Genomic DNA, 25073 nt, shown 5'->3' with positions numbered 1-25073 from the left:
AATTTTTAAGTCTATACAATGACCGAGAAATCCACTATCTTACCCTCTTATCAACTTGAAGATCTAGAATGTTACCCCTCATAATATTTTCCTAAGTATGTGTGAAGGATTTAGTTTATTATCACCAAACCCCTTTCCCTCAATTTTTCTAGATTCTTTGATATAAGGCCTGATGCTGTACTTTTCCCCCAAAATCACTATCTGCAAATTCAGACATCCTCATATCTTGCCTATGTTCCCAGCAAAAGGATGCTTTGTTTCATCTCTTCTTTCCCCAAACTCGACGTCATACTGGATTTCTAGAAATTGCACATTCTTTCTGAGTTTTGTTTCTGTAAAATAAAAAAATTGAGAATATTGTTGGAACTTTATATTTATGAATTTATACTTGGTAAACTATATTGAGAACTTTTAATGAAAGCACTTTTTAATGAAGTTGTTTTTTCTTTTTGTTTTTTCAAGATAGAATTTCTCTGTGAGATCACAGAGTTCCACTTGCCTCTGCCTCCCTCATCCTGGGATTAAAGTTGCGTGCTCCCATGGCCTGACAAAATCTCTATGCTTTTCAACATCAAGATCCTGTCAATCTAAAATGACACCAATTTCTTTTAAATCTTGATAACTTCACACAAATGAAAAATCATAGTAAATAAAAATGCAAAGCCTCTCTAAAGCCTTGCTTTGATTAAAGATGAGTGAGAAAAACCATGGGATAGATGTGTAACGATGCAAATTAAGCCATTTATACCAGTTTAAAATTGCCAACAGTTCTAAGATGACTCAATTCCCATCCACATATTCTATAGGCTGAGAGTCATTTTTAATCTTTACTGCCATTACATGGTGCCAGATGGGTTTCTAAACAAATAATGCCTTTTCAATTAGTAGTAGAAAGGAACAAAATAACAAAATTATTATGCCAAAGAATTACTATTTCTGACACATATGTATGATCAAGCAATTTTTAACTTCTTTATTTTCCAAGATGTCTCCACAAAAGGTTAGTTTTTTTTCTTTTTTCTTTTTCCTTCACATGATTTCTGCTTTTGTTAACTTTTTCTCTGTTGTAGGAACCAGATTCATAGCCTGCTACTTAAAGTTACATGAATCTTGAAACCATGTCTTTTTGATATAATTTGAAACATACAAATTTCAAAAAATTCCTGCAGAATTTCATACGTTTATAGCCATTCTTAATTTTTTCTTTATACTTGTGGGGAAACAAGGGTGACTTTGACCTGTTAATTGGGATTCAGTCATCTTCCAGACAGCATCCTATTGTGCTTATATTTCTTTTGAAGCAGATAAAAAAGCTTAAAAGCTCAACTTAATTTTAAGGGAAAGGCAAAAGGAAAGCAGGCAAAATCTGTTTCTATGTACATCGGCATGCCAAACCTTACTTATATAATTTTTATAGGGATCTAAGTGAATTTGAGTGGGAATTCATTTGATTTGTTTCTTGTCGACTGAAATTTTCTCACTGAATCACCATTTCTGCTTGAAATATGCCTACTGTTTGTGTGAGTTGCTTCACAGCGAAAGAGACTTAGCCTTCAATTCTTAAATACGCGGTGGCAAATGTTACTCTGCCCACACACCCTTGATGTTTGTTAAGGACCTAGAAACATATGCTCCTGCTAGAATCATTTTCTTCCTTGAGACACCCCCTTTCTGCTCTGCAATTGCTAGTGGGTGAAATTCTAAAAGCAGTTCAAGTATGAAACAATATCTTCTTCAATTGTTGCTTTAGATGAAAAAATAACCCACAAACTGTATAGAAATGGTATCCCTTTGTCCCTGTAAATTTCTAAACTGAAACGTTTAATCTTTAATGTCATAATCTTTTGTTAAAAGTCACGTGTTGATTTTGGTGCAGGTTGAGATATAAGGACCCAGTGTCATTCTTCTCCATGTAGGCATCTAATTTTCCCAACACCGTTTGTTGAAGAGGGTATCTTTTCTCCAGTGAGTGAGTGTTTTGACATTTTTGTTAAAAAATCAGCTATCTCTAGCTACATGACTTTCTGTTTAGATATTCTATTCTGTTCCATTTATCTACATACTTCTGCTTCATTTTACTTCATTTCGGTACAGTGGCTCTCAATTATAACTTGAAATAATGTGTAACAATATCTTAATTTTACTTTTTTTCCCTTCAAAATTCCATTGACACTCAGACCTCTTGTGCTTTGCAAAATCAACACATGGTCAAACTGCCTTCTGGATACTTTGTTTATGACCATAGGTTGATGCTGTTAGTAGCCCTGTTTGGAGACGCTTCCCTTTGTAAGCAGGCAGTAGTAAATGCAGAGACTTATTTTTTTTTCAGGTTTAGTTTTGTTATTTTTATTAAGATGTTTTTAATACAATCTTTTTCCGTTTTACATATCTGTTCCCATTACCACTCTCTCCCCTCCTCCTGCCCCATTCTTCCCCAGAATCCAACCCACTTCCTTTACTCCTCAGAAAGAGTAAGGCATCCCTTGGGGAATCAACAAAGTCTTACAGATCACTTCCAGACAAGAGAACTAAGCCTGGCTCTCCTATATTTAGGTTAAACAATGTATCCCTCCAAAGAGAACAAGCTCTAAGAAGCCTGTTCAATTACTAGCGATAAATTCAGGTCCCACTGCCAGTGGTCCCACAGACCGCCCAAACCTCGCACATTCAGTCTGCCTAATTTTGTTCTATTACTTTTCCTCACTGTTAAGGCCAGAGCCAGTGAGCTCTCACTAGCTCAGGTCAGATATTCCTATGGATATCACCATCATAGTCTTGACCCCTCTGCTTATATTATCGTTCCTCCCCCTCCTGGGTTCGGCCCAGTGCAAAGCTGTGGATCTCTGCATCTGCTTCCAGAAGTTGCTGGATAAAAGTGTTTTAATAATTTGTTAAAATCTCCTTATTTTTTAATTACTGAAAACTATTTCATTGCATTTAAATGTCTCATATTCTTCGTCATGTATCCAATGGTGAGATACATCATTTGAGAAAGGTCGATTCAAATTATTTTATTCATCTTTCTGGTGAGATATTTTTAAGCTGTACAATTGGTTGAGTTTTTTATCTACTATTAAATAATTATCATTTGTATGGTATGCCAATATTTTCTCCATTTTATTAGTTCTTTTGTTCTAATAATGGTTTTCTTTATTATGCAAAATAATGTCAATACACCCTAATTAAATTCATCTATATTACTTGGTTTCCTGTGCTTTTGTAGTGAATAGCATTATCAAATTATAAATTGGACCAATATAATGGAAACCTTCTCCCAGGATTCTCTTTGTGTTTACTCTTCAGATTTATCCTTTATGCATTATTTCAATTTAAGTTTAGTTTCCTTATTATTTGAGATAAATTTACTTAAATAATTAGTTTATTTTGTGTATACCTTTTTAATTATAACTTGCTAAGATGACACCTTTGTCATCACCTAATTGTGGAAACTCTGTAAAGACATTACTAACCAAATAGAACAGAATTTTGTTTTCTGTTTCATTAGTTGACATTATGGTTTTAGGCTATTTTTATAGAGTTGTGGTGTCTAAGTGATAATCATTGATAAAATTAAGGTAACCAATCTCTCTAATGTGGGGATATTAGATTTATATTTTTATTTATACTTTATTAGCACTTCCTTTGTACATTTATGGATTTCCATGTAGGCTATTGACAAGAATTACATAATCTTGAACATCTGTCTCTTCTAAAAGCATGAAAATCTTTTAATTTTTAATAGTGTTTCATTTGTCCATTTTCGTCCTGAAAATATAGCTATGTGTGTCCCCTTCTCACTATCTTGTTTTTCCCTTATTTTATTTTCGCTTTACAAGATTTCCTATGAATAGAGTGAACAATTACAGGCAGGTTAGTTTTGGGTGTTTTACTTCGTTCATTCAGCCACAATTTGTATTTTCATGGCACCATTTACATTCACACTAATTTTGGACACATTTCTCTATTTTTGTTGTTGTTGTTGTTACTTGTTCTCTGGGTGTGTTGCAAAACTCTTGGTTCCTTGCTTCTGTCTCACACCTCAGTTTCCTTCTCTTTAAATTAAATAATTTTTTTTTTACTGGTACAAAAGCCCTTCTTTAATAGCACCATGGAGGCTTAAATACCCAGCAGTCAATGGTCAACAGGTGAAAATCCCATCCTCTGATCCTCTAGGCAAGGCACAGCTTTTAGTAACTTCAATTAGAAGGCTCTAGACAGGGAAGAGCATCTGAAGGCCAGAACTCCAATTGGTCCCAGCACTTAACTAGAAGAAAATATGTTTAAAGTATACTTTTGATAAAGAACTGTTTCTAAAATATACAGAAAGCTAATAGCCAACATTCCAAATTAATATCACCTATGGAAATATTGGCAGATATTTCACTAGAGAAATGGTGCGGGATTACTAAACAATTGTCAATTCATTCATTGTCATTAAATGTGATCACCTGTATAATTCACAAATAAACTGCTAAGTGATTATCATCAAATCCTTAAGATAATTAATATTTTAAAATATATGTTAGTAGTAGTAGTCGTAGTAATATTTGGTAGCAATCACTAATAAAAACAAATTTCCTGTTGAATTTGAATTAGATGTTAATCTGGATATTAATCATACAAGGAACTAATAACAAGAACTCTAAATAAATGATATTGGCATATGCAAAACTCAGGGATTTTGCATACATACATACATGCATACACGTAAGTGTGTGTGTATGCATGTATGTATGTATGCAAGTTTTTTGAAATAATTTCTCTGAATAACTTTGGTGCCTGTCCTGAAACTAGCTCTTTTTGACAACTCAAAGAGATCCACCTACCTCTGCCTCCCAAGTTCTGGGATCAAAGGCCTGCACCACCACCACCTGGCTATTTCTCTTAAGATAGTAAACAGTGCCGGGTGTGGTACCACATGTGTTTAATCCCAGGTTTGGGTGCGGGGAGAGGTGAGGCAGACGGATCTTTACAAGTTCTAGGTCAGCCCGGTTCTAGGACAGAGTTAATTCCAGGACAACCAGAAACCCTTGTCTTGAAAAAACAAATAGAGAATAAACAGTGTCATAATAAACCATAAAGTTATGGGTTTTTTTTTTGTGTGTGTGTGTTTCTGAATCTTTAATACCAGTTACCTGATCACAAGTATGAGGACAGCCTGGACAATATGACAAAATACCAGTCTCAAACAAAAACAAAAATGAAACAAACATCAACAAAGAGTCTCTGAGTGTCTGAGGTTGCCACAGAAAATTTTATCAACATCTATGTAACAGTCAACTTGACTTTCCAACTTGGAGGTGAGATTTAGTGAAAGCCTTGCCTCTTACTTTTCATTGCTGTTCATTATAATGTTTTTACAGTATAGTTTGTTGGGAGAACCATTGACTTGGTGCATATTGCACATATACTTGTGATACTCAAACAATATAATGAAGATGAAAATATCCGTAAGTCCCCAAAGTTTCCTGGTAGCCCATTGTAATCAACATTACATACCAAATGGTGCTTTTCATTGCAAATTCTTTTTTTTAAATTAATTAATTAATTTTTTATTGAAAAAATTTCCACCTCTTCCCCGCCTCCCATTTCTCTCCCCCCTCCCACTCCTCTCCCCCTCTCCCTATTCCTCTCCCCCTCCCCCCACTCCATTCCCCCTCCCTGAGTCTGAAGAGCAGTCCGGATTCCCTGCCACGTGGGAAGTCCAAGGTCCTCCCCCCTCCATCCAGGTCCAGGAAGGTGAGCATCCAAACAGGTTAGGCTTCCACAAAGCCAGTTCATGCAGTAGGATCGAAACCCAGTGCCATTGCCCTTGGCTTCTAATCAGCCCTCATTTTCCGCCATGTTCAGAGAGTCCGGTTTTATCCCATGCTTATTCAGTCCCGGTCCAGCTGGCCTTGGTGAGCTCCCAATAGATCAGCCCCACTGTCTCAGTAGTTGGACGCACCCCTCGCAGTCCTGACTTTCTTGCTCATGTTCTCTCTCCTTCTGCTCCTAATTTGGACCTTGGGGTTTCAGTCCAGTGCTCCAATGTGGGTCTCTGTCTCTATCTCCATCCATCGCCAGATGAAGGTTCATATCCAGGTAGATGACTATATGTTTTTCTTTGGTTTCACCTTCTTATTTAGCTTCTCTAGGGTCACAAATTATAGGCTCAATGTCCTTGATTTATGGCTAGAAACCAATTATGAGTGAGTACATCCCATGTCCATCCTTTTGGATCTGGGTTACCTCACTCAGGATAGTGTTTTCTATTTCCATCCATTAATGCAGAGACTTCTAACTGGTCAAAGTGATATAGATAAATGACTCTTGGGTGGTCAGTGCTAAGCAGAATTTTGCAACAACTCATTCTGTCTAAGCCTTAGGGGTCATCTCGAAGAAGGCAGAGAAACTTGAAAGTGTAAGAGAATCGAGAGGTTTGTGGTGAAACCACCTTGTGTCTCATTCTCCCAGTGTCCCAAGCCCGCCCCAGGAGGTCTTGTTGTCCTGTGTTTGTGGTGTTGCTGGTCCAAAACGTTCTGATTACATATCAGAACATGTAGGTGTGGCATCTGTCTTAGTATCCTATCACTGTAATGGGGCACCATGTCCAAAACAACTCTTTTATAAAGGAAAGCATTTAATTGGGGTTTGCTTATAGCTTTAGATTTTTAGATCATTATCCTCATGGTGGGTAGCATAGTGGTAAACAGACAGACATGGAGGCTTAGAGTTCTCCATCCAGATCCAAAGGCTGCAGATTAAGGACATGAGAGAGACCCTGGGTCTGGCCTGGGTTTTTGAAACCTCCAAGCCTATCCCCAATGGTACATTTTCTCCAGTTAGACCACTCGCACTCCAACAAGATCATACCTCCTAATAGTGCCATTCCTTGGTGACCAAACATTCAAATATATGAGCCTGTAAGGTCCTTCTTCTTCAAACTCCCACAGAATCCATTCTTTCTTTCTTGGAAACCCTGATCATTTTTCTGCTATTCCTCACAAATACTTGACCACCTTCCTTTTTTTGTGTGTGTCCCAGAACTTTCCTTTGCATAGACTCATAGGACTTACAGGGTTTTGAAAGATTAGTCATTTGCTCTCTTTTTCTAGATCAAGTATCTTACTCTACATCATCAACACGAAGCTCTTTTTGCAATAATTTTCTAGATATTTTAATATATATGAGCTATTTTCAGTTGTTGTTTTGTATATATTTCGGCATTCATTACACACTTCACTATTATGTTTTCATCCATCTATGCCAAATACCCTCTCTTTAACAGTTACTTTTTGACTTCCTCTGATAAAACACCACCATTTACACAATGGAGTACTACATAGCAGAGAAAAATAATAACATCTTGAAATTTGCAGGCAAATGGAGAGAGCTAGAAAACATCATATTGAGTGAGGTAACCAAAATCTAGAAAGACAATTATCACATGTACTCATTCATACGTGGTTTTTAAACATAAAACAAGGAACACCAGCCTACAAATCACAATCCCAGAGAACCTAGACAACAATGAGAATCCTAAGAGAGACATACATGGGTCTAATCTACATGGAAAGTAGCAAAAGACAAGATCTCCTGATTAAATTGGGAGCATGGGGACCATGGAAGAAGGTTTAAGGGGAGGGGAGAAGAAGGGAGGGGAGCAAAGAAAAATGTATAGCTCAATAAAATCAATTTAAAACAAAACCACCATGGCAAGACATCATATAGAGGGATATGGTTCCAGAGGTTTATGATGGTGAATTAAAGACATGGTGACTAGCTACAAGCTGAGGGTTCACCGTTAGAACCACAAATACAAAGCAGAAGGAGGGTTCTAAAAATGATGTAATGAATCTTTAAACTTTCAAAGCCTGCTTCCAGTAGTAACATGTTTCCTCTATCAAGAGCACACTTCCCAAGCCTCAACAAACAGTTGTACAAAGTGGAGAGAGTAGCCAAATGTCCAATACCACAGACAGCATCTAATTTAAACCACTGGACACCCATTCAACTGTAATAATCCCCACATTTTTCCCTCACAACTTCATAAATGAACCTTTAATAACTTACTTTATCTTTTTAGTACTGCCTATATGTAAGTAGATGTAGTCTCAGGGACCACATTCCTGATGAAAACCTTATTCTCTTTTTCTCCAGCAGCCGTCATTGCCAATTGCTCCTAGGCTGTATATGGAAATTCATTGGTACCCTCCCTATCTATGCAGGAATTTCTGCTTACTTGATCTTGTGTACGTTATGCAGCCTCAGTTACTGTGATTTTACCTATGCAACATCCTCCCATATGTGGCAAATTCTGTTTCCGTGCAGACATCTACCACTTTTAGTTCTTACTGTCTTTCTGCCACCTCTTTTCTGGTTATCACTGGGGCTTAAAACTTATGGGTATCCCAGTTAGAACTAAGAGTGCCACCTTCTCTTATTCTCTGCTTGTTGACCAGTTGTGGGTCTCTGTTTTATTCATCACCTATTGCACACAGGCAGTTTTCTGATGAGTGATGGAAGATGCACTAATCTAGTGGTTACCTAGAAGAAGTTGAGGATCAGCTTAATACTATGCCCATTTCTTTTGCAGAACAATAGTATTGGGTTCTCACCTAGGGCCTATAAAGTATCACCAATAGTGTTCCGACCCAGTTAGCAGTACTAGGTATAAGTTCTATCTTTTGGTGTTGGTTTTAAATATAATTAGAAGGTATTTGGTTACTTAAAACATTTATACCACTATTGCACCAGTGGCCATATCTTGCTATATCAGGCACTATTGTTATTAAGAGTTAACAGCTGGGTAGGCTTTTGAATACTTTTCTGCTCCAGAAGTATAAAATAATAGATCATATCTTTTTAAAGACCTGGTCTGAGTCCATTTTACATTGAAATGCCAGTATATACCACATAAATTTTGACAAATTGGTATTTGTGCAATGAATAGTTATGCAACCACAGAAACTACTCAGTATATAATGTCTTTGCATCTGCTTAATATTAATACTTACTTTAAACACATTTTCTTACTTTTATAAACCCAGAGTACCTGTTGTAGTTGATTTATAAGTATGTCCTAAATTCCTTTTTAGTCTGATCTAAGTACTAATCCACATTTTCTTATTAAAATTGCTTGTTCTTGAGGTCAGGATTTGTGAATATTTTACATATATTACTTTCACTGCTTAGAATACTATTTCCTGTGTTGAAAAAAGTGACCATACCTGTTATTATTATAATGTTATCATTTGGATAAATTATTTGGTACTCAGTTTGATTCCTTCCAGATTTTTTCTCTTTTTTCTTTTTCTTTTAGAATATCTAAACGACCTTGATCAATGCATTAGCAAGATATCTTTTAATAATAAAGCAGAAATAATCCAGATATCCCTTCTGAAACAGACTATCACACAGATTTTTCTGTAGAAGTTGCATTCTACTGTGTACAAGGACAGATATATATATATTTGATTCACTGGTAATTCACAAGTCACTCCACAAACTTGGAGATTGTTTATTGGCTAAAGATGCTTTGGTATTTATCCACCCTCAACTGGAAAAATCATGTAAAAGTTCTGCAAGACATTGGTGGTTTAACATGACCAAAAATGATATGGTTTTAAAATTTTTATTTCATTATTTACATGTTTAAGTGTTTTGCCTACATGTATGTAAGTGTATCATGTGTGTATAGTGGCCATGCAGGTCAGAAGAGGATGTAACATCCCTGGAACTAAAGATACAAAGGGCTTTTGGTCAATATAAAGGTACTGGGAACAAATCCTACAAAAGCAGCAAGGACGGTTATTTGCTGAGCCATCTTATAGCCCTGACATAAGGGTTTCTAAAACTATGTAAATAGCAAAAAACACATGTGGCATTGTTTCTGATTATCAGCGAAAGAAAATAAGTGATAAATTGCCTATTAGCAAAGCTATGGAAGGATTATGGAAGCTATGAAAGAATCATTCTGATGTTAAAACTGCCAACTTAAATACATTTTTGCTATGTATTTAAATTTAACCATCTTTCATATTTATTTCCAAAATTTAACAGTGGTTAGATGAAAGCATGCAAACAGCCAACTATAGTTGGTAGTCATTCAGCCCAGTTTTAAAGTAAAAGCATCCTTGCTATCTTTATCACTGGACTATATCATCAGTACGGTAACCTAACATCTTGTCTCTGGTACATTCTTATAAATTTATGAAAGTACTCCAATTACTGCAATTCCTAGTGGAGCGAATAGCACTAGGACACATTTTTTCTTGAGATGTCATGTCCGATGACAGTATATTGCCATGTCTTAGAGCAATGAAGTGTGAAGACTCACAAGCAAAGCTTCTATAGGAGGCACACATATTAAAAAAAAAACAACTAGCTCTCCTTCTGCTGGTAGCTATCAATTACCAATGGCTCCTTGGTTAGAGTTGGGACATTGTGCCTACTCACCCCATGCTGTCATTTTGCTTAGACTGAGCTTCTGCAGGTTTCGTGCATGCTGTATTACCACTGTGAATCCATATGTGAAACAGTCATCTTGATTCTGGATATCATTGTTCTCATTATCTTTTCATCTGATATGGTCACACATCTTGGAGTATATGGTAAATACAGTTATTAGTATCATTTTTTTAAATGAGGACATAGAGAGTTGGGTTGGTATAAAGGGGGTGGATTTGGAAGGAATTAGGGGATGGTTAAGTATAATTAAAATACAGCATATGAAATTCTCAAACAATTAATAAAAAACTTCAAGTGAAAAATAAACAAAAAGCACACAATGCTCAATAAAAGTAGTTAGGCACCAAGGAGTACTTTTAGATGGGGCTTTTTGAAGAGTTCTAAATTTAAGCATGAGGAGTGATTTCATTAACTATTTCTATTCCCTCAAACTTCATAAATTAAAGATTTTTTTCTTTTTCTGACAAATTTGCATGTCATCATGAAGATAAAGAACTGCAGAATAGACAGACTTACTGGACAAAGAACTTCTCCCCAGTCTGTCATTTGATTGAAATTGTAACCTTGTGAATAACAACATGACTAATAACTAGGAATAAATAGACGCCCGCACTCATGAGACTGACTTTTAGTTGTTGTCTTCATTTGAATTGAGCTTGAATATCTTCTTTTTGTAGCCAAAGGCACTGAATTAGAAGCTTAAATATACGTATCATAATTCTAGCATTCAAAGATCAATTTAAAGAGATTTAAATCCAATTACTTTTCAATCAATCATAAAAGAAATTGATCATAAATGTTAACAAATGTTTATTGTGATGTAATAAGCCATCTTTAGAGCAGATGGAATCGATTTGCAATCTGAATATTGGAAATTCAGAATTTGCTAAGCAATTTAAGAGAAGATTGACATTTGATTGGTTTAAAACTATTTTAAGATACTATTTCTTAATGTTTTATTTTTATTTATCTAATTATCATGTACCTCATTTTATGATAAATTATGCACTGTTTAATAAATTTTTCTCGAAGTTGGCAACTGAAAGTTATATAGGAGTTTGAGACAGGCAGGAAATAAAAAACTAGCTGGCATGGAAATGGGATGAGGAACAATTAGGAGCTTGAATGAAAATAGACAGTTTAAGTGAAATCTTCAAATAATTTTGGTTTTAGGGAATAGCACCTCAGATGACAGTTGTTGAATGATGCCAATGAGAAGGCATCTGAATAGCACAGCCTTCCTAAAATCCAGCTGAGAGTTAAGCACACAGGAAATAAATGCTATGATGCAGAATTGGTACATATTTCAGAGGACATTGAGTAGCTACATTTCATTTGGAAGCAATAGGGGCATCTCTTGTATACAAAGCCAGGTAGAAATGAGAAAACTAGTCAGAAGATGTTGATAAATCAAGACCTTCACCAAGGATGAAGGTGACAGACCTAAATGAAAAGCTGAATTTGACAAGGATTACACCAGGAAGTCAAAACAGATCATGACAGATGATCAAATACCAAGCTCAGCAGAGAGGATTGGGGGTACATTCTTGAATTTGATATGTAATAGCTGCACAACTGCTGTCCTATAATAAGAAAAAAGTTTAAAAATCAGGTCAGTTATTTTGAAGTGGGTTGGGGACATACTTGTATACTACACACGGTCCTGGGTTTTATTGCTATTACTGGTGAAAATAAAAAACAAAGCCATAAATTGATTTCTTTAGATTGATGAAGCAAAAGAAGGCAATGCAGACAGGAAAGAACCTTGGGTGGGGTGGAGGCATCTCTTGTCTAGTGCTAACATAAATGGCCAAAGAAATGGAGCCAGTTAAGGACTGGGGAAAATGATTCTTCTAATACAGAAAAATGAGCCAGAATGTATTGTAATGTTGAAACTAGGGCCTTGTGAGAAATTCAAGGAAGAGGAGCAGAAGGAGAAGAGTTGAAGCAGTAGAGAACCCACGTAAGAGTGTATGGAACACTGTCAAGCCCCAGGCACTGGAGGATAGCAGGTTCACACACAGGGAAAAATGCCCCTGTGAGAAAAGGATGAAACCAGTTGCCTTTTTCCTAATTAGCACAGATTTTATACTGCCAATGGATTTGAACCTCTCTCTCCCCAGCTTGTTTTAATAATTCAGACACACTTTCATCTAAAACAGCTCATCATTCACTCTTCTGGTTCTTAGTCGTTAAATGGTTAGTTTACTGGAAAACAATGAAATATATTTAATTATGGTCTTTTATTCTAAAGTCAAGCTAAGTTTTTCCTTGAATATTTTTCTTTTCATTTAAGAGAGTTACGCTGGGTATGATGGTGGATGCTTATAATTCCATCAAGGAGTTCAAGACCATCCTCCAACACATAATGACGTTCAAGCTAATGTGGCCCATATAAGGCATTATCTCAAAAACATCAAATAAACACTAACAACAAAATAGATCCTGAGAAGAACAAACAAATACACAATGAAGAAAGAAAGAAATTACAGAAGGAGGGAAGGAAGGAAAGAAGGAAGGAAGGAAGGAAGGAAGGAAGGAAGGAAGGAAGGAAGAAAGAAAGAAAGATAGGCATAAGTACAATATGTTTCTGCTTCAAATCGCTTGGGAGTTTTTGTGCACACCTTTGCTGATGTCTTTCCTTCTACTGCTCATAGACTATAAATTTATAATAATTTCCCTGTGAGATGTTAAAGAATCAGATAAAACAAACACACAGACAAACCAGAACAATGACAGAAGACAAAAACAGACCCAACTAAGGAAACTCCTGTGACTCTAAAAGCGAGCATTTTATATCAGTAACAATATTCCCATTGGTGACAGGGAGATCTGAGGACAGAGCACATCAGTACTCAGGTGTTGGCTTGAAAGGTACTATGAGGATTCACACTAAGGATCCTATGAAGAGGACCCTGATTTTAGAAATGACAGTGTCTTATTTTTTTGAAGAGATATATCACCTCATATGGCAATTAATTGGACTTTTGGAAATTGAACGGTTCTAAATAAAAATTAAATCATCATTGTGAAGACTTAATGTAGTTATGAAAGGAAATTCAGCTATAAAATCCCTCTTTGCATATTTATAAAAGTGATTTGATGCAAATGAATGCACAGTTTGTGACTGATATCTCAAATATAATCTAATTGTTATTTTGAAGACTTTTTTTCTAAATTAAATGATCCAAACATTTACAGCATCTAGAGATGTTTATTCATCCCCCGAAGCAGGATTACTTGTGAAACAACTGACAGTTCCCAGAAGTATCACACTGTGGCTCTGAATGTGTAAAAGCGGTACCTAATTCACAAGAAGTTATCAAAAGAATTCTACTTGTTTCTTCTTTAAGGAGTGATTCTCAAGTGGGAGTTGATAGGCTCGAATTATTGCATCATTTAACTTCAACTATGTAGAGATGAAATGGGTACTGTTGTCAGGAGTTAAACCTTTTTGTTCTCCTTTCAAAGTAACACATATGTACTTCATCGCGAGGAAAGGAGATGAGAACCATTCATTCGGCATTTAGGAATGCCTTTGTAAAGACAAGCACGGTTAATAGCAAACTATGGTAATAGCAAATCAATTGAAGGATTTGGATTCCAGATGCCTGTCATTAGTTTATATCAACCAGAGAGGAGGCCATAAGGACCAGGACCAGGGGTCCTCAAGGTAGTGAAGAATTCTTAGATTGGAAAGGAGGATTGAATTTTATTTACTTGCCGTAGGCCTTGGAGGAAGTATATGTGGGTAGAAACGATGAGCGTGGCTGAATTTGAAATTTTTCTTAATATAAATTAATCTATATAATATAGTATTACTTATAACTAGCTATGGGAAAAGTGGACTCTTCAGGGAAAGAAATTATCTATAAAATAGTAATTTGACAATGTTGTCATTATTAGTGAGGACTGCATCAACTGAAATAGAAAAGCATTACTTTCAGAATAATCTTATTTACTTTTATTGGTTTTGTTCATTTCCAGTACTAGTAAAACTACTGTCTTTATTATTTCTCTGCTCTGATTGCAATACGACTGTTGTCCACTGAGTGCTCTACCTTTGCTGATACTCCACTACCATTTTTGTTATTCATAACTTGATCCATTTTCTTGAGCTGAAGATTTACTCCATACAAGGAGGGAGCAGTGCCACATCCTAGCCACCACATGGGGTGAGATGGAATCTTACTGAGGTTAACAGAGAGATTATAGAGTAGAAAAGGACTCTCAGAAATACTCACTTTATTAGAGCCTTAGTCCTCTCTTTCTCCAATGTAGCAGGCTCCGGACTCCACATTCGGTATATATCATTATATAGAATCCTCCAGAGCAACCCTGAGAGTGAAAGAAGAAAACTAGAATCCAGGCAGTTAAATATCTTACCATAAATCATATATCTAGTAGAATTAGAATCTGAGCTCTATCTGTTTCAAAGGAAAAATGAAACCTTTTATAAATTATCTCTGGGGCACAGTAGGCAGAAGTAGATGATAGATTTTATAACATGCCAAGTCAGGAGTCAGATCCACAGCTCTTTTGTTTGTGGACATTCTAGCTAAAAATATATTCTTTGTCTTTTTGTTACCTAGAGTACTTCCTTACATATTCTGTTTCTGATAGCTTATTCTCTTACTTGCTTAAATGTCCAGCTAAAGTATATATTTCTCTCTGAAATTAATGTCTTTTTGTCACTTATTATCTTAGATGTGTTTACATTACAGTAAAAAAATAATACAATGCAGGATATAATTTTTAACTTCAAAGATCTTAAATCCAGAAGTGATCACGGAACCAAATACAAATAGTCACAAGAGCAAGAATTGAATAGGAAACATTGAAAATATAAATTTCTTTGAGAGGTGTTTAAAAAGTCAAGGTTTAGAAGAATGAGCAGAAAATAGAGGACAGTCAAGGAAGTGAATTCATTTATGTATGCACATGCTTGCTGAAACCCATAGAGTGTACATCATGAACTAAAAAATGCAGGCTCATCATTTCTCACAAATGTTCCTGTTGTGAATGATGATGGTCATGGAGTTGTCTATACATAGATCAGGGCAGCCAGTGTATGAGAAACCCCTCTGCCTTCTGCTTAGTTTTGCTGTGAACATGAAGTTGCAATAAAAAATGCATGGTTAGTTTTGATTCTATTTTGTTCCTATTTTTTGTGTTTTTAAGAAGAAGAAATATCACAGAAAACAAAGAAATCAGTTTTCAAATGGGATTTGAATGAAAGTAGAATATTCATAGAAGTACAGCTAGAATGGAATACATATTATCTCTTGCATATGTGCATCAGCATGCATGGTGACAGGGCATGAGCAAGGACATTCTTGCCTGAGAGAGAAGAGGCTGGAGAAGAGGAGGCTGTAGTACCGAGTGCCTTGAGAACCTTCAGGTGTTTAGACTTGCTTGAGAGAGTCATTGATGGTTTTGACCCATGAAATTGCTGTTTGGATAGATTGCTTCAGCATGGCTCCAGAGAAATATTCTAGAATGGCTAGAAAATTCATTGATAAATTCTAAGCAAGTGATCGCATTTCTGAAACAATGGAGATAGGGATAAAAACGGAAAGAATGTTGGAGATGAGTAACAAGGAATTTAGAGAAAGTAAAGCCTAAGCTCCCAAGAAAAATGGGCAGAGCAAAGTGTTAAAAACTCGTTGGCAAGTGGAGAAAAGATTCTCAGGAGGCCAGTTTTGAAGAACCCAGACATTACTACTGAAAATGGCATGTTTTACTACAGTGTGAAAGCGATGTCTGCATTTTCTAGGACTACATATATAATGAAACCAGGTTAAGTAAAACTTGTGTTAGTTTTATTTATGACTTTCTATACTGTATTTATGACTATAAAATAGAATAGAGTCAATAATAGTTTGCATGGAAATTGCAAGCATTCATGGCCCTTGATATTAATACTGAGATAGATACAATGGCTTCAGCAATGCTGATGAAAGGTTATGGGATGATGACGGAAGTTATCACTATAATCATGAAAGGATGACAGCTTCTTTCATGTCTATTGACTAGAAGGAATGAAATATTAGGTTTCCTTTTTTGAAAAGAAATCTATCTCAATGACATAAGAAAGGCTATGCCTGTATTTCTCAGTTTAGTCCAGATTGATCCCCGCAAAGCTGGATTTCTTTTGGTAAGTTAGGAAGAGTAGCCAGATAGTGACTGGAAGGTACTGTGGACCACGGATCTTTGCTTCTTGCTATTGTGATCTCTTTATACAATTCATTTAGTCTTTTTCATCCATTAAATCCTGTATATTTACTACTATAGCAACCTACATTTTGTAGGTAAGAAAATTTAGGATTAGAGTATTTACATACTTAGCATCACCAAATTAAGCAGCTGGTAGGATTTTTTTTTTCTGGTAGAAATTTTTGAATGAAGACACCTGCAATGCTCATTGTAAGAGGAAATGAATGAATGAATAAAACATTTTTCTTCTAGACTTTAAGTTGAAAATGAAAATAATTATTATTTATTATGTACGACTGTTATAATATAGTTATAATTTTATGTAATTATTTCAATTGTTAAAACATCAAAATATCTATTAGTGATGATTACGTAAAATGCTTTTATGTTAGGATTAATTAGATGGGGGGCCCAATTGAATTTGGGATTGGTTACTAAAACAGTTTTAAAGTTTCTGCTTCTCAAAAGTCCGTATAGTGACAAGTCCTCCCACATCAATAATTAACTTAAAAATACTTCCCAGCCATACCAACATGCTATTATGATGGAGTGATTTTTTTCCAGTTAATGTTCCCCCTTCCCAGATGACTCAAGCCACGTTGATTAAAACTATTAGCATAATTGATTCCTCATGGACTTGACTCACCAACAGAATACTATTAAACTATAACTTTTTCTTGTTTTTGTTACCAAGATCTCATAGTAATATCACAATATAAGATGTAAATTTAAATGCCATGTTAAATGCGTTCTTACTCCATGAAGGAGGAGTCCAAACACAGCTACCACTAAGTCAATGAAAAACTGATACCTATCAGAGCAAATCAAGTCCTATAGCTTAGAGTGTGGTGTTTTGAAATCACAATTTTCTGTGTTCAGAAGGGCTTGGGAAACTCCATCCTTTCACCTCCACCACACGCAGTCCACAAACTTGTCTTGTAGCCTCAAGCTAACTTTGCTGCACACTGGCCACTATTCCTTGTGGTCATTCCATAGCCCTGGAATCTCCACAGTCTTGGGGTCTCCACTGCAGCTGAGGTTTCATCTCTAGCATATTCTGGTTCCTTTTCAAGGACTTCACACTTGCCCTATGATGGGAAAGCTAGTTTCTTTCCATTATCCCTCCAATGTTCCAGTTTTCATGCCATCAAACGTAAGTAATTGGAGACTTTTTTTTGCTTTTTTTTAAAAAATTGATTTTTATTGAGCTCTACATTTTTCTCTGCTCCCCTTAATTCCCCTCCCCTGAGACACTTACACATTACCAAGTTTAGCTTCCATCTTGAATTGCAGCTTTGGCTGCCTTGGGTCATAGCTGTGTGCTGACTCTGTGGAAATACCCTCCAGAAAGTTTCACTCAAAGATACTGGTCTCTTATCAGTCACAGCTGAGTTTTCAGCCCCAGATAACCAGCATCTACTTTCCAAGTAATGCGGCATTTTACTTATGTGGCTCTGGTTTATTGTTAATTGCACCTAATTCTTCAGCTCTAGCTGACCAGAATGACAGAGTCTTAATTCAACATATCACATGAATAGCCCTGATAGTCCTTGAGGGTTTCTCTAACTTCTTTCTGACACTTCACCACCCAGGCTTCCATTATCAGCCTTTCTCCCTACACTCCTATCTTTCAAACTCCCACTGAACAGCACATTTAGCTGTGAGCAGTCTACAGTTTTCCAGCCTAAAGCTTCCAACACTTCCATAATCCTTCCAAAAACCACATGGTCGAGTCTGTCACAATAGTCCATTCTTTGATACCAATTTCTGTTTACTTTCTACTGCTGGGGTAAAACACTGTCCAAAACCAGCATAGAGGAGGAAACGGTTATTTCATTTAACAGTTTACAGTCCATCATGAAGGGAAGTCAAAAGCAGGACCTCTTGTCAGGAACTGAAGCATGGCTTGCTTAGCTTCCTTTCATATTCAACCTAGGATAAACTATCCCATGTCTGAACCCCCCACAGTGGGCATGACCCTCCCTTATCAATCATTAATCAAGAAATTGCCTACATACTTGTGTACAGGTCAGTCTGATGGAGGCATTTTTTCAATTGAGGTTTTCTCTTCCTAGATGCTGCTAGCTTGTGTCCAAGGAAACTAACCAATTCAAATACAAAACAAATTATCCTGGTTGACTGATAAAGTTTTATGTTATGAATGCAACAGAATTACCATTGGAGAACACCTACCACTAGAATATTGTGTCTTGTTTCCAGAGACTGTTTTATGGTTATATAGTTGTGTTATCTGACTCATCATTTTTTTTTCTTTTGAAAGTTCAGGTATACTTTACAAGTATAAGTAATGAGCTGATTGTTGTGTTAGTGGTCTAAGAGAACCTTCATGAAAATAACATTATAGTCAATTCTCATTAAGTTAGGAACACTAGAAATAAAGCTTCTATTTTTCTTCTATTTTTTCTGTATTTTATTTTACACATCAACCACAGTTTTCTCTCCCTCCTCTCCTCCTGTTCCTTCCTCTCACCTTTTTTCTACACCCATCATCATCTCCTCCTCCATCTCTATTCAGATGGGGTAAGTTATCCCTTTGGAATCAACAAAGAATGGCATATCAAGTTCAGGCGATACCAAACTCCTTCCCACTGCATTGAGGCTGAACAAAGCATCCCACTATAGTGAAGAGGTTCCTAAGAGTCAGCTCACGTAATTCTGTTCCTACTGCTAGGGACCCCACAAAAGACCAAGCTACACAACTCTCACCTAGATGCGGAGGGCCTTGGTCGGTCCCATGCTGGATTCCAAGCTGTTCACCCAGAATCCGTGAGCTCACACAAGCTCGGTTCAGCTATTCCTGTGGGCTTCTCCCATCATGATCTGGACCCCCTCCCCCTTGCTCATGAAATTGCTTCTCCCTCTTTTCACAAACTCCTGGAGCTCTGCCCAGTGCTGGGCTGTGAATCTGCTTCATTTCCTCCAATTTTAACGTTAATTGGTATATTAGTTACCTTCCCTGTTGCTGTGAAAAAAATATGACATGATTTCAGGAGAAAGGCTTTATTTTGGCTCACAGTTTGAGAGTGGTTTCTAAACACGTAAAGAAGTCTTGGTGGCAGGAACTCCAGGCTGCTGGTCACATTATATCTGTATTCAGAAAGCATAGGACAATAAATTCCTAGTCCTACTTTTTTTTATATTTTTCATTCAGTCCAAAGTCTAGTTCGGAAACTGGTCACAGTGGGAGTGTCTTTCCACCTTAATCAACCTAATATAGACATTACCTCAACTCATGTCTAGAGTCTAAGCTTACCTAGGTAACTCCTCAGTCTACCATGTGATTCCAAGTCCCATTTACCCACTGAGACTCAATGTCACAGCTGTGGTAGAAATTCTTCAAAATACAGGCAATATTACCATGCATGTTCAAAACTATCTGGAATTCAAACATTATCTTAGAAGATAGTATAATACATTTCCAATGAAGTGACATAACACTGAAATTTTAACTTAGTTCTTGCTTCAAAAGTAGACACTAATTGTTTTCAACTTAAGCCCCAAGTTAGTCTTCTTTTATTTGGAGCTGAGACAAACCTAAACACTGCTATACTTCAAAACTGCAATAAAGGTTAGAAACTATACTTGACCAAATTTGTACTCTTAGAAATTAATTATTATCAGCCAGAGTGGTAGTGGTACATGCCTTTAATCCCAGCACTTGGGAGGCAGAGGCAGGCAGATCTCTGGGAGTTCGAGGCCAGCCTGGTCTACAAGAGCTAGTTCCAGGACAGGCACCAAAGCTACAGAGAAACCTTGTCTCAAAAAAAGAAAAAAGAAATTAATTATTATCAACAAAATTCTTATAAAACTCAACCTGTTACTGTTTAATCTTTTCTAGGATTGCTAAATTGACATACAAAGTGTTTCAGAATGTCTCTAAACATGGTAGCAAAGACAAGGTTTAAAGGGTAGAACTTGCATTCTTGATTTACTTACTTTTGATTTTGAAAATGGTTTCTATCTATATTTGGCATTAATTATATAGATGACTTATTTTCAGCTCTTTATTAGATTTTTTGGATTTTATTTACATAATAAATTATATTAACTTTTAGAATACTAATCGTAAAGTCCTGCCTAAGTATACATTAGTTTTTCTCAGAATTAACATTCAGTCATTTAGAAAAATAATATTTCAAAAACAGTTGTTGGTCTCTTATAAATTTTGTTGCATATTTTTAATAATTCTTTTTTGACAGGAAAATGACTGATGACTTTCTCCATACTAAAATGTGATTTTTCTTATTTTTTATAGGTTTTATTGGGATTTAATAATGCTGATAATGATGGTTGGAAATTTGGTCATCATACCAGTTGGAATCACGTTCTTTACAGAACAAACAACAACACCATGGATTATTTTCAATGTGGCATCAGACACCGTTTTCCTACTGGACCTAATCATGAATTTTAGGACTGGGACTGTCAATGAAGACAGCTCTGAAATCATCCTGGACCCTAAAGTCATCAAGATGAATTATTTAAAAAGCTGGTTTGTGGTTGACTTCATCTCATCAATCCCAGTGGATTATATCTTTCTTATTGTAGAGAAAGGAATGGACTCAGAAGTTTACAAGACGGCCAGAGCCCTTCGCATTGTGAGATTTACAAAAATTCTCAGTCTCTTGCGTTTATTACGCCTCTCAAGGTTAATTAGATACATACATCAGTGGGAAGAGGTAAGTCACATGTTTTCTTTCTTTAAGCCATTGTATCGTGATTTGCATGATGATTATTTGAATGTATATTTTCTATGTTTCTATTTCATGGGATTTAAGAACTAATAAATCCCAGACTTCTCTTTTCTGGTATTTAGTGATATTTGGATCTCTGAAAGATTTGAATCAACTGAAAGTAATTACAAAACATTCTACCAATTGAATTTATTTTAAGCAAATACACTTTACCTGGCATATTGTTATCTTAGGCAGTACAATTTTTCCCATGCCTTGGAAGATTCTTTTCATTTGATTAGGGTGCATCAAATTTCATCATTGACGAAGATGCATAGGGTATGATTGGTGATCTAATTTATCATTACATGGAATTTATGATGGAGCAAACTGGATTGTTTCCTTGGTTATCTCTCAATTCTATAAATTCATATATGAGTTTAGCATACTAAACCTGCTTATTGTTTTTTGTTGCCTACAGCATTCCCCAATTTCCTCATCATTTTCCCCAATTAGTCCATTTCATAATAGTGAAAAAAACACCATACCTAGGGAGGAAATTATTACGTGGAGAACACAAAGAAATAAATGCAGTGAATCTAGCCAATTAGGCCTCTTTGCCGCTGAATAGGGCTTCTGCTGTTCTTAGACAGTGGGTGGGATGTGAAAGAGCCCTGCCAACTGCAGTTTCCAAAGGTCTGAGTTAAATATACCACCATCAAGCAAATAGGTACCTCTTTCCAGAGCTAGTATAGTCACCATTTTTGGCTTTTTCCTTCATAAGCATACCTCTTTATATTAATTGTAAACTGGATTTGATTGTCTGCATAAGAATGAGAGCTCAAAAGCTCTCCAGAGTACCACAAGGAACTCTGGAATAAAAGCAGTACATGACTCTAAGTTGTTGTTTTGCTCCTACACAAATGCCTTTTGGTATTTAAAAAGACAAATTCTGCTTTTAAAGAAGTCATAAAATGCAAGTTTTAGTTACTTCCTGGGCAGCTGTAGCAATGTTTTCTCTGCACGCTTGTTTGTCAATGACATTTTGGTTCACAGGATTTCAGGAAATGACACATAATAAGAAGACAGTACATAGCACACTGACGAAAGCCACACAATGGATCATTCTTAAAATATGGAGCTGGAATACAGTTAGCATCAAATGAAGCATATTTGAAGAACTGGATTCGCTTGTAATATGTCTATATATAGTACACACATCTAAACGGAAATTAATGTTCAGTTCTCAAAGCATTTTTTGCAAAAAAATTGAGAATATCAAATCAAGATAATTCTTGATAATAACCAATATTCATTAGGGACCTTGTATTAATGACAAGCAGTTTTTGATTTTTTGTACAAATTAGCTCCCTGAACCTTTCCTACCACCCAGCAAGATAGGTTCTATTGTTGTTATCATTTTCAGATGATGACAAGCAACCACTCTCAGGCTCCTTGCCGGAATGAAGAGGCTGTTAAGGCTTGGAGCAGTGACTCTTATTATGGGAACCTGGCTTCAGAGTCATACTCTCAACCTGGAAAAGTGTGCAGGTCTCACTGAAGCTTGTATTCTTTTCTTTATAAACATAATATTATCCCACCATTTTATAGATTGTTTATGGACCTATACAGAGCTTTTCTTACATGAGAATGTGGCCATTGTACTTTTATAAGACTAAACATCTACCCTTAAAGCAAGGACACAAAAATACATTGACCTATAGTCTCGGATAGAACTCCCCAGTCAATTAAAAATACAGTAGGCAGTGTGACTATTTCGTAATGGCTTTCAGCTTTAACCCAGTTATCCCAGAGAATGGCAGCAGGATGAACAGATGGCATTCTATCAGATAAAACGACAGAGCATGTGGCCAGAGAGGATACTCCCTAACACCAACGTTTTCTGTTCCTGGCAATGGTCACAGGCACCTAGATCTGTGCAGAATGACAGGATTTAAAGGTGCCCGCGATGTCATTCAGAAACATCAACTGTCTGATCTCATTGTTGAGAAATGCAATTTAATATGCACTCAGTGAGATTTGCCAACCACACGCATTTGGGAAACATTTGTGAGTAGGCAAGATCTTTCTTATAAATAAATGACCTTGGTAATAAATGAGTCAGAAGCTCATTTAGCTGAAGAATGTATTTATATGATATACCCATACAATAAATATCATGAATGTTTAATGTCTGATAGCAATACTCTTACTAAAGATGAAGAAATGGAATCACACTCCAGAATTTCATGTAAAGTCATTTATTCCACCTACACAATTCAAACTTGTAGTCACACACACAAAAAAAAGCTTGAATGGTTCCCAAACTGGCATGTCTCTACCTGACTTTTGTAAATGTCACCAGGATGTGTTTACAAGTAGAAACACAACAGGTTAATCATCAGAAGTAGCTGTATGAGCTTTTAGATTGAGACTGCAGAGGAAGATGTGAGTTCACCCACATGGCTTTGAATTCTGAGTGTTTTAGTACCAGGCTGGCTAATGCTAAATTCAGCGAGTTTGCGGAAGTCACGTGTGAAGTCTGGAGGCTGCCACTGTTCTAAATGAGTCGTTTGCAAGGCAAGCAGCTGCCTGCTATAGGGAACTGTGCTCATCTTTGGTGGTGCATTCTTTTCCACCCCCAGCCTGGATTAGTTCAACTAAAATACAACAAGATGCTCTGAAGCCAGATAAATTAGAGAAATACTATGAATGGGATGCAGGAAGTGTAGCATTTACCCTCAGGGGTCCATCAGTGCTACAGGTGAGCGTGTAGGAGGAAACAGTTGGTCAGGATGATCAATTTATCAATGCCCTGGGATTAAAGTATCAAGGGGTATTTACTTCTTAAGTCAGTTGTAAGATCAATGAGTTAGAGTGAAAAGACTGAACATTTTCAGACTAGGTTGAAATTTTATATACTGTCAAAGACATGGAAATCTGACAATTTATATAAATTAGGCTAGAAATTTTGTTTTTCCTTAGTAAAATTTTGAGCAAAGGGGCTTTCTCATTCTTGTGCTATGGGTTTTATAAGTCATTCTCCTAACCAGTGATATTGCTTTTTCTGTGGACATCTTTCAACTATGCCAGAGTTTCTTGTGGGATGTCTGTTTTATAATCTATCACAGGGGAAAAAATTCTGTGTGACCCTCCAAAAAGACACATATGGTGAGGAAATCCTTGAAAATTAAATGGAACATTATTAACAATTTGTGATGATCACAAACCGCTAAAGAGATAAAGACCAGATTAAAAGCTCAGCAAAAGGGGGATTATTCGCTGCACAAAAGCGAATGGCTTTCAAAACCTCAAGTGCCCTGCTGCTGACCTCAGTCTTTTGTCCAAGGGGATGATCCCTGGGCCGTTCTAAAGCCTTATAAAATATCATTTGAAAGCATAAAAATCACTTTGTATATGGTTACTTTGGAGTGTTGCTACAATCCCAGAGCTACATGGGAGACCGAGTCAGGAGAAAGACCAAGAGTTCCTGGCAGTCTGAGCAATATAGTTAGATTCCAACATAGAAATAACGGAATGCAGAATAACATTTGAAGACAATAATTCCCTTTTGTAGGGGTTATCTGTTGTAGGTTTCCATATTTCAACTAAACTAAACATTCATTCGTGGATCATGTAAAATTGTAGTGCAATGCCAAAACTTTCTGGTATAGAGTACATTTATTTTTGAGTTCTCATTTCCTATTTCCT

At 36.3% G+C, this 25073-nt stretch overlaps 1 protein-coding gene across 1 annotated transcript in view; it reads left to right on the top strand.

Annotated features, from left to right (window-relative positions):
- The window catches only part of Hcn1 (hyperpolarization activated cyclic nucleotide gated potassium channel 1), a 348290-nt gene that overhangs the window by 32589 nt on the left and 290628 nt on the right, over positions 1-25073 (top strand). Inside the window, exon 2 of the mRNA XM_075976028.1 lies at positions 20945-21368. Coding sequence (XP_075832143.1) covers positions 20945-21368 — 424 coding nt within the window. The remainder of the gene's footprint in view (positions 1-20944; positions 21369-25073) is intronic.

The sequence above is a fragment of the Microtus pennsylvanicus genome, chromosome 6, assembly GCF_037038515.1.
Source record: "Microtus pennsylvanicus isolate mMicPen1 chromosome 6, mMicPen1.hap1, whole genome shotgun sequence".
Lineage (NCBI taxonomy): Eukaryota > Metazoa > Chordata > Mammalia > Rodentia > Cricetidae > Microtus > Microtus pennsylvanicus.
The sequence above is the reverse complement of the archived record's forward strand: the minus strand, read 5'-3'. Positions and strand labels throughout refer to the sequence as shown.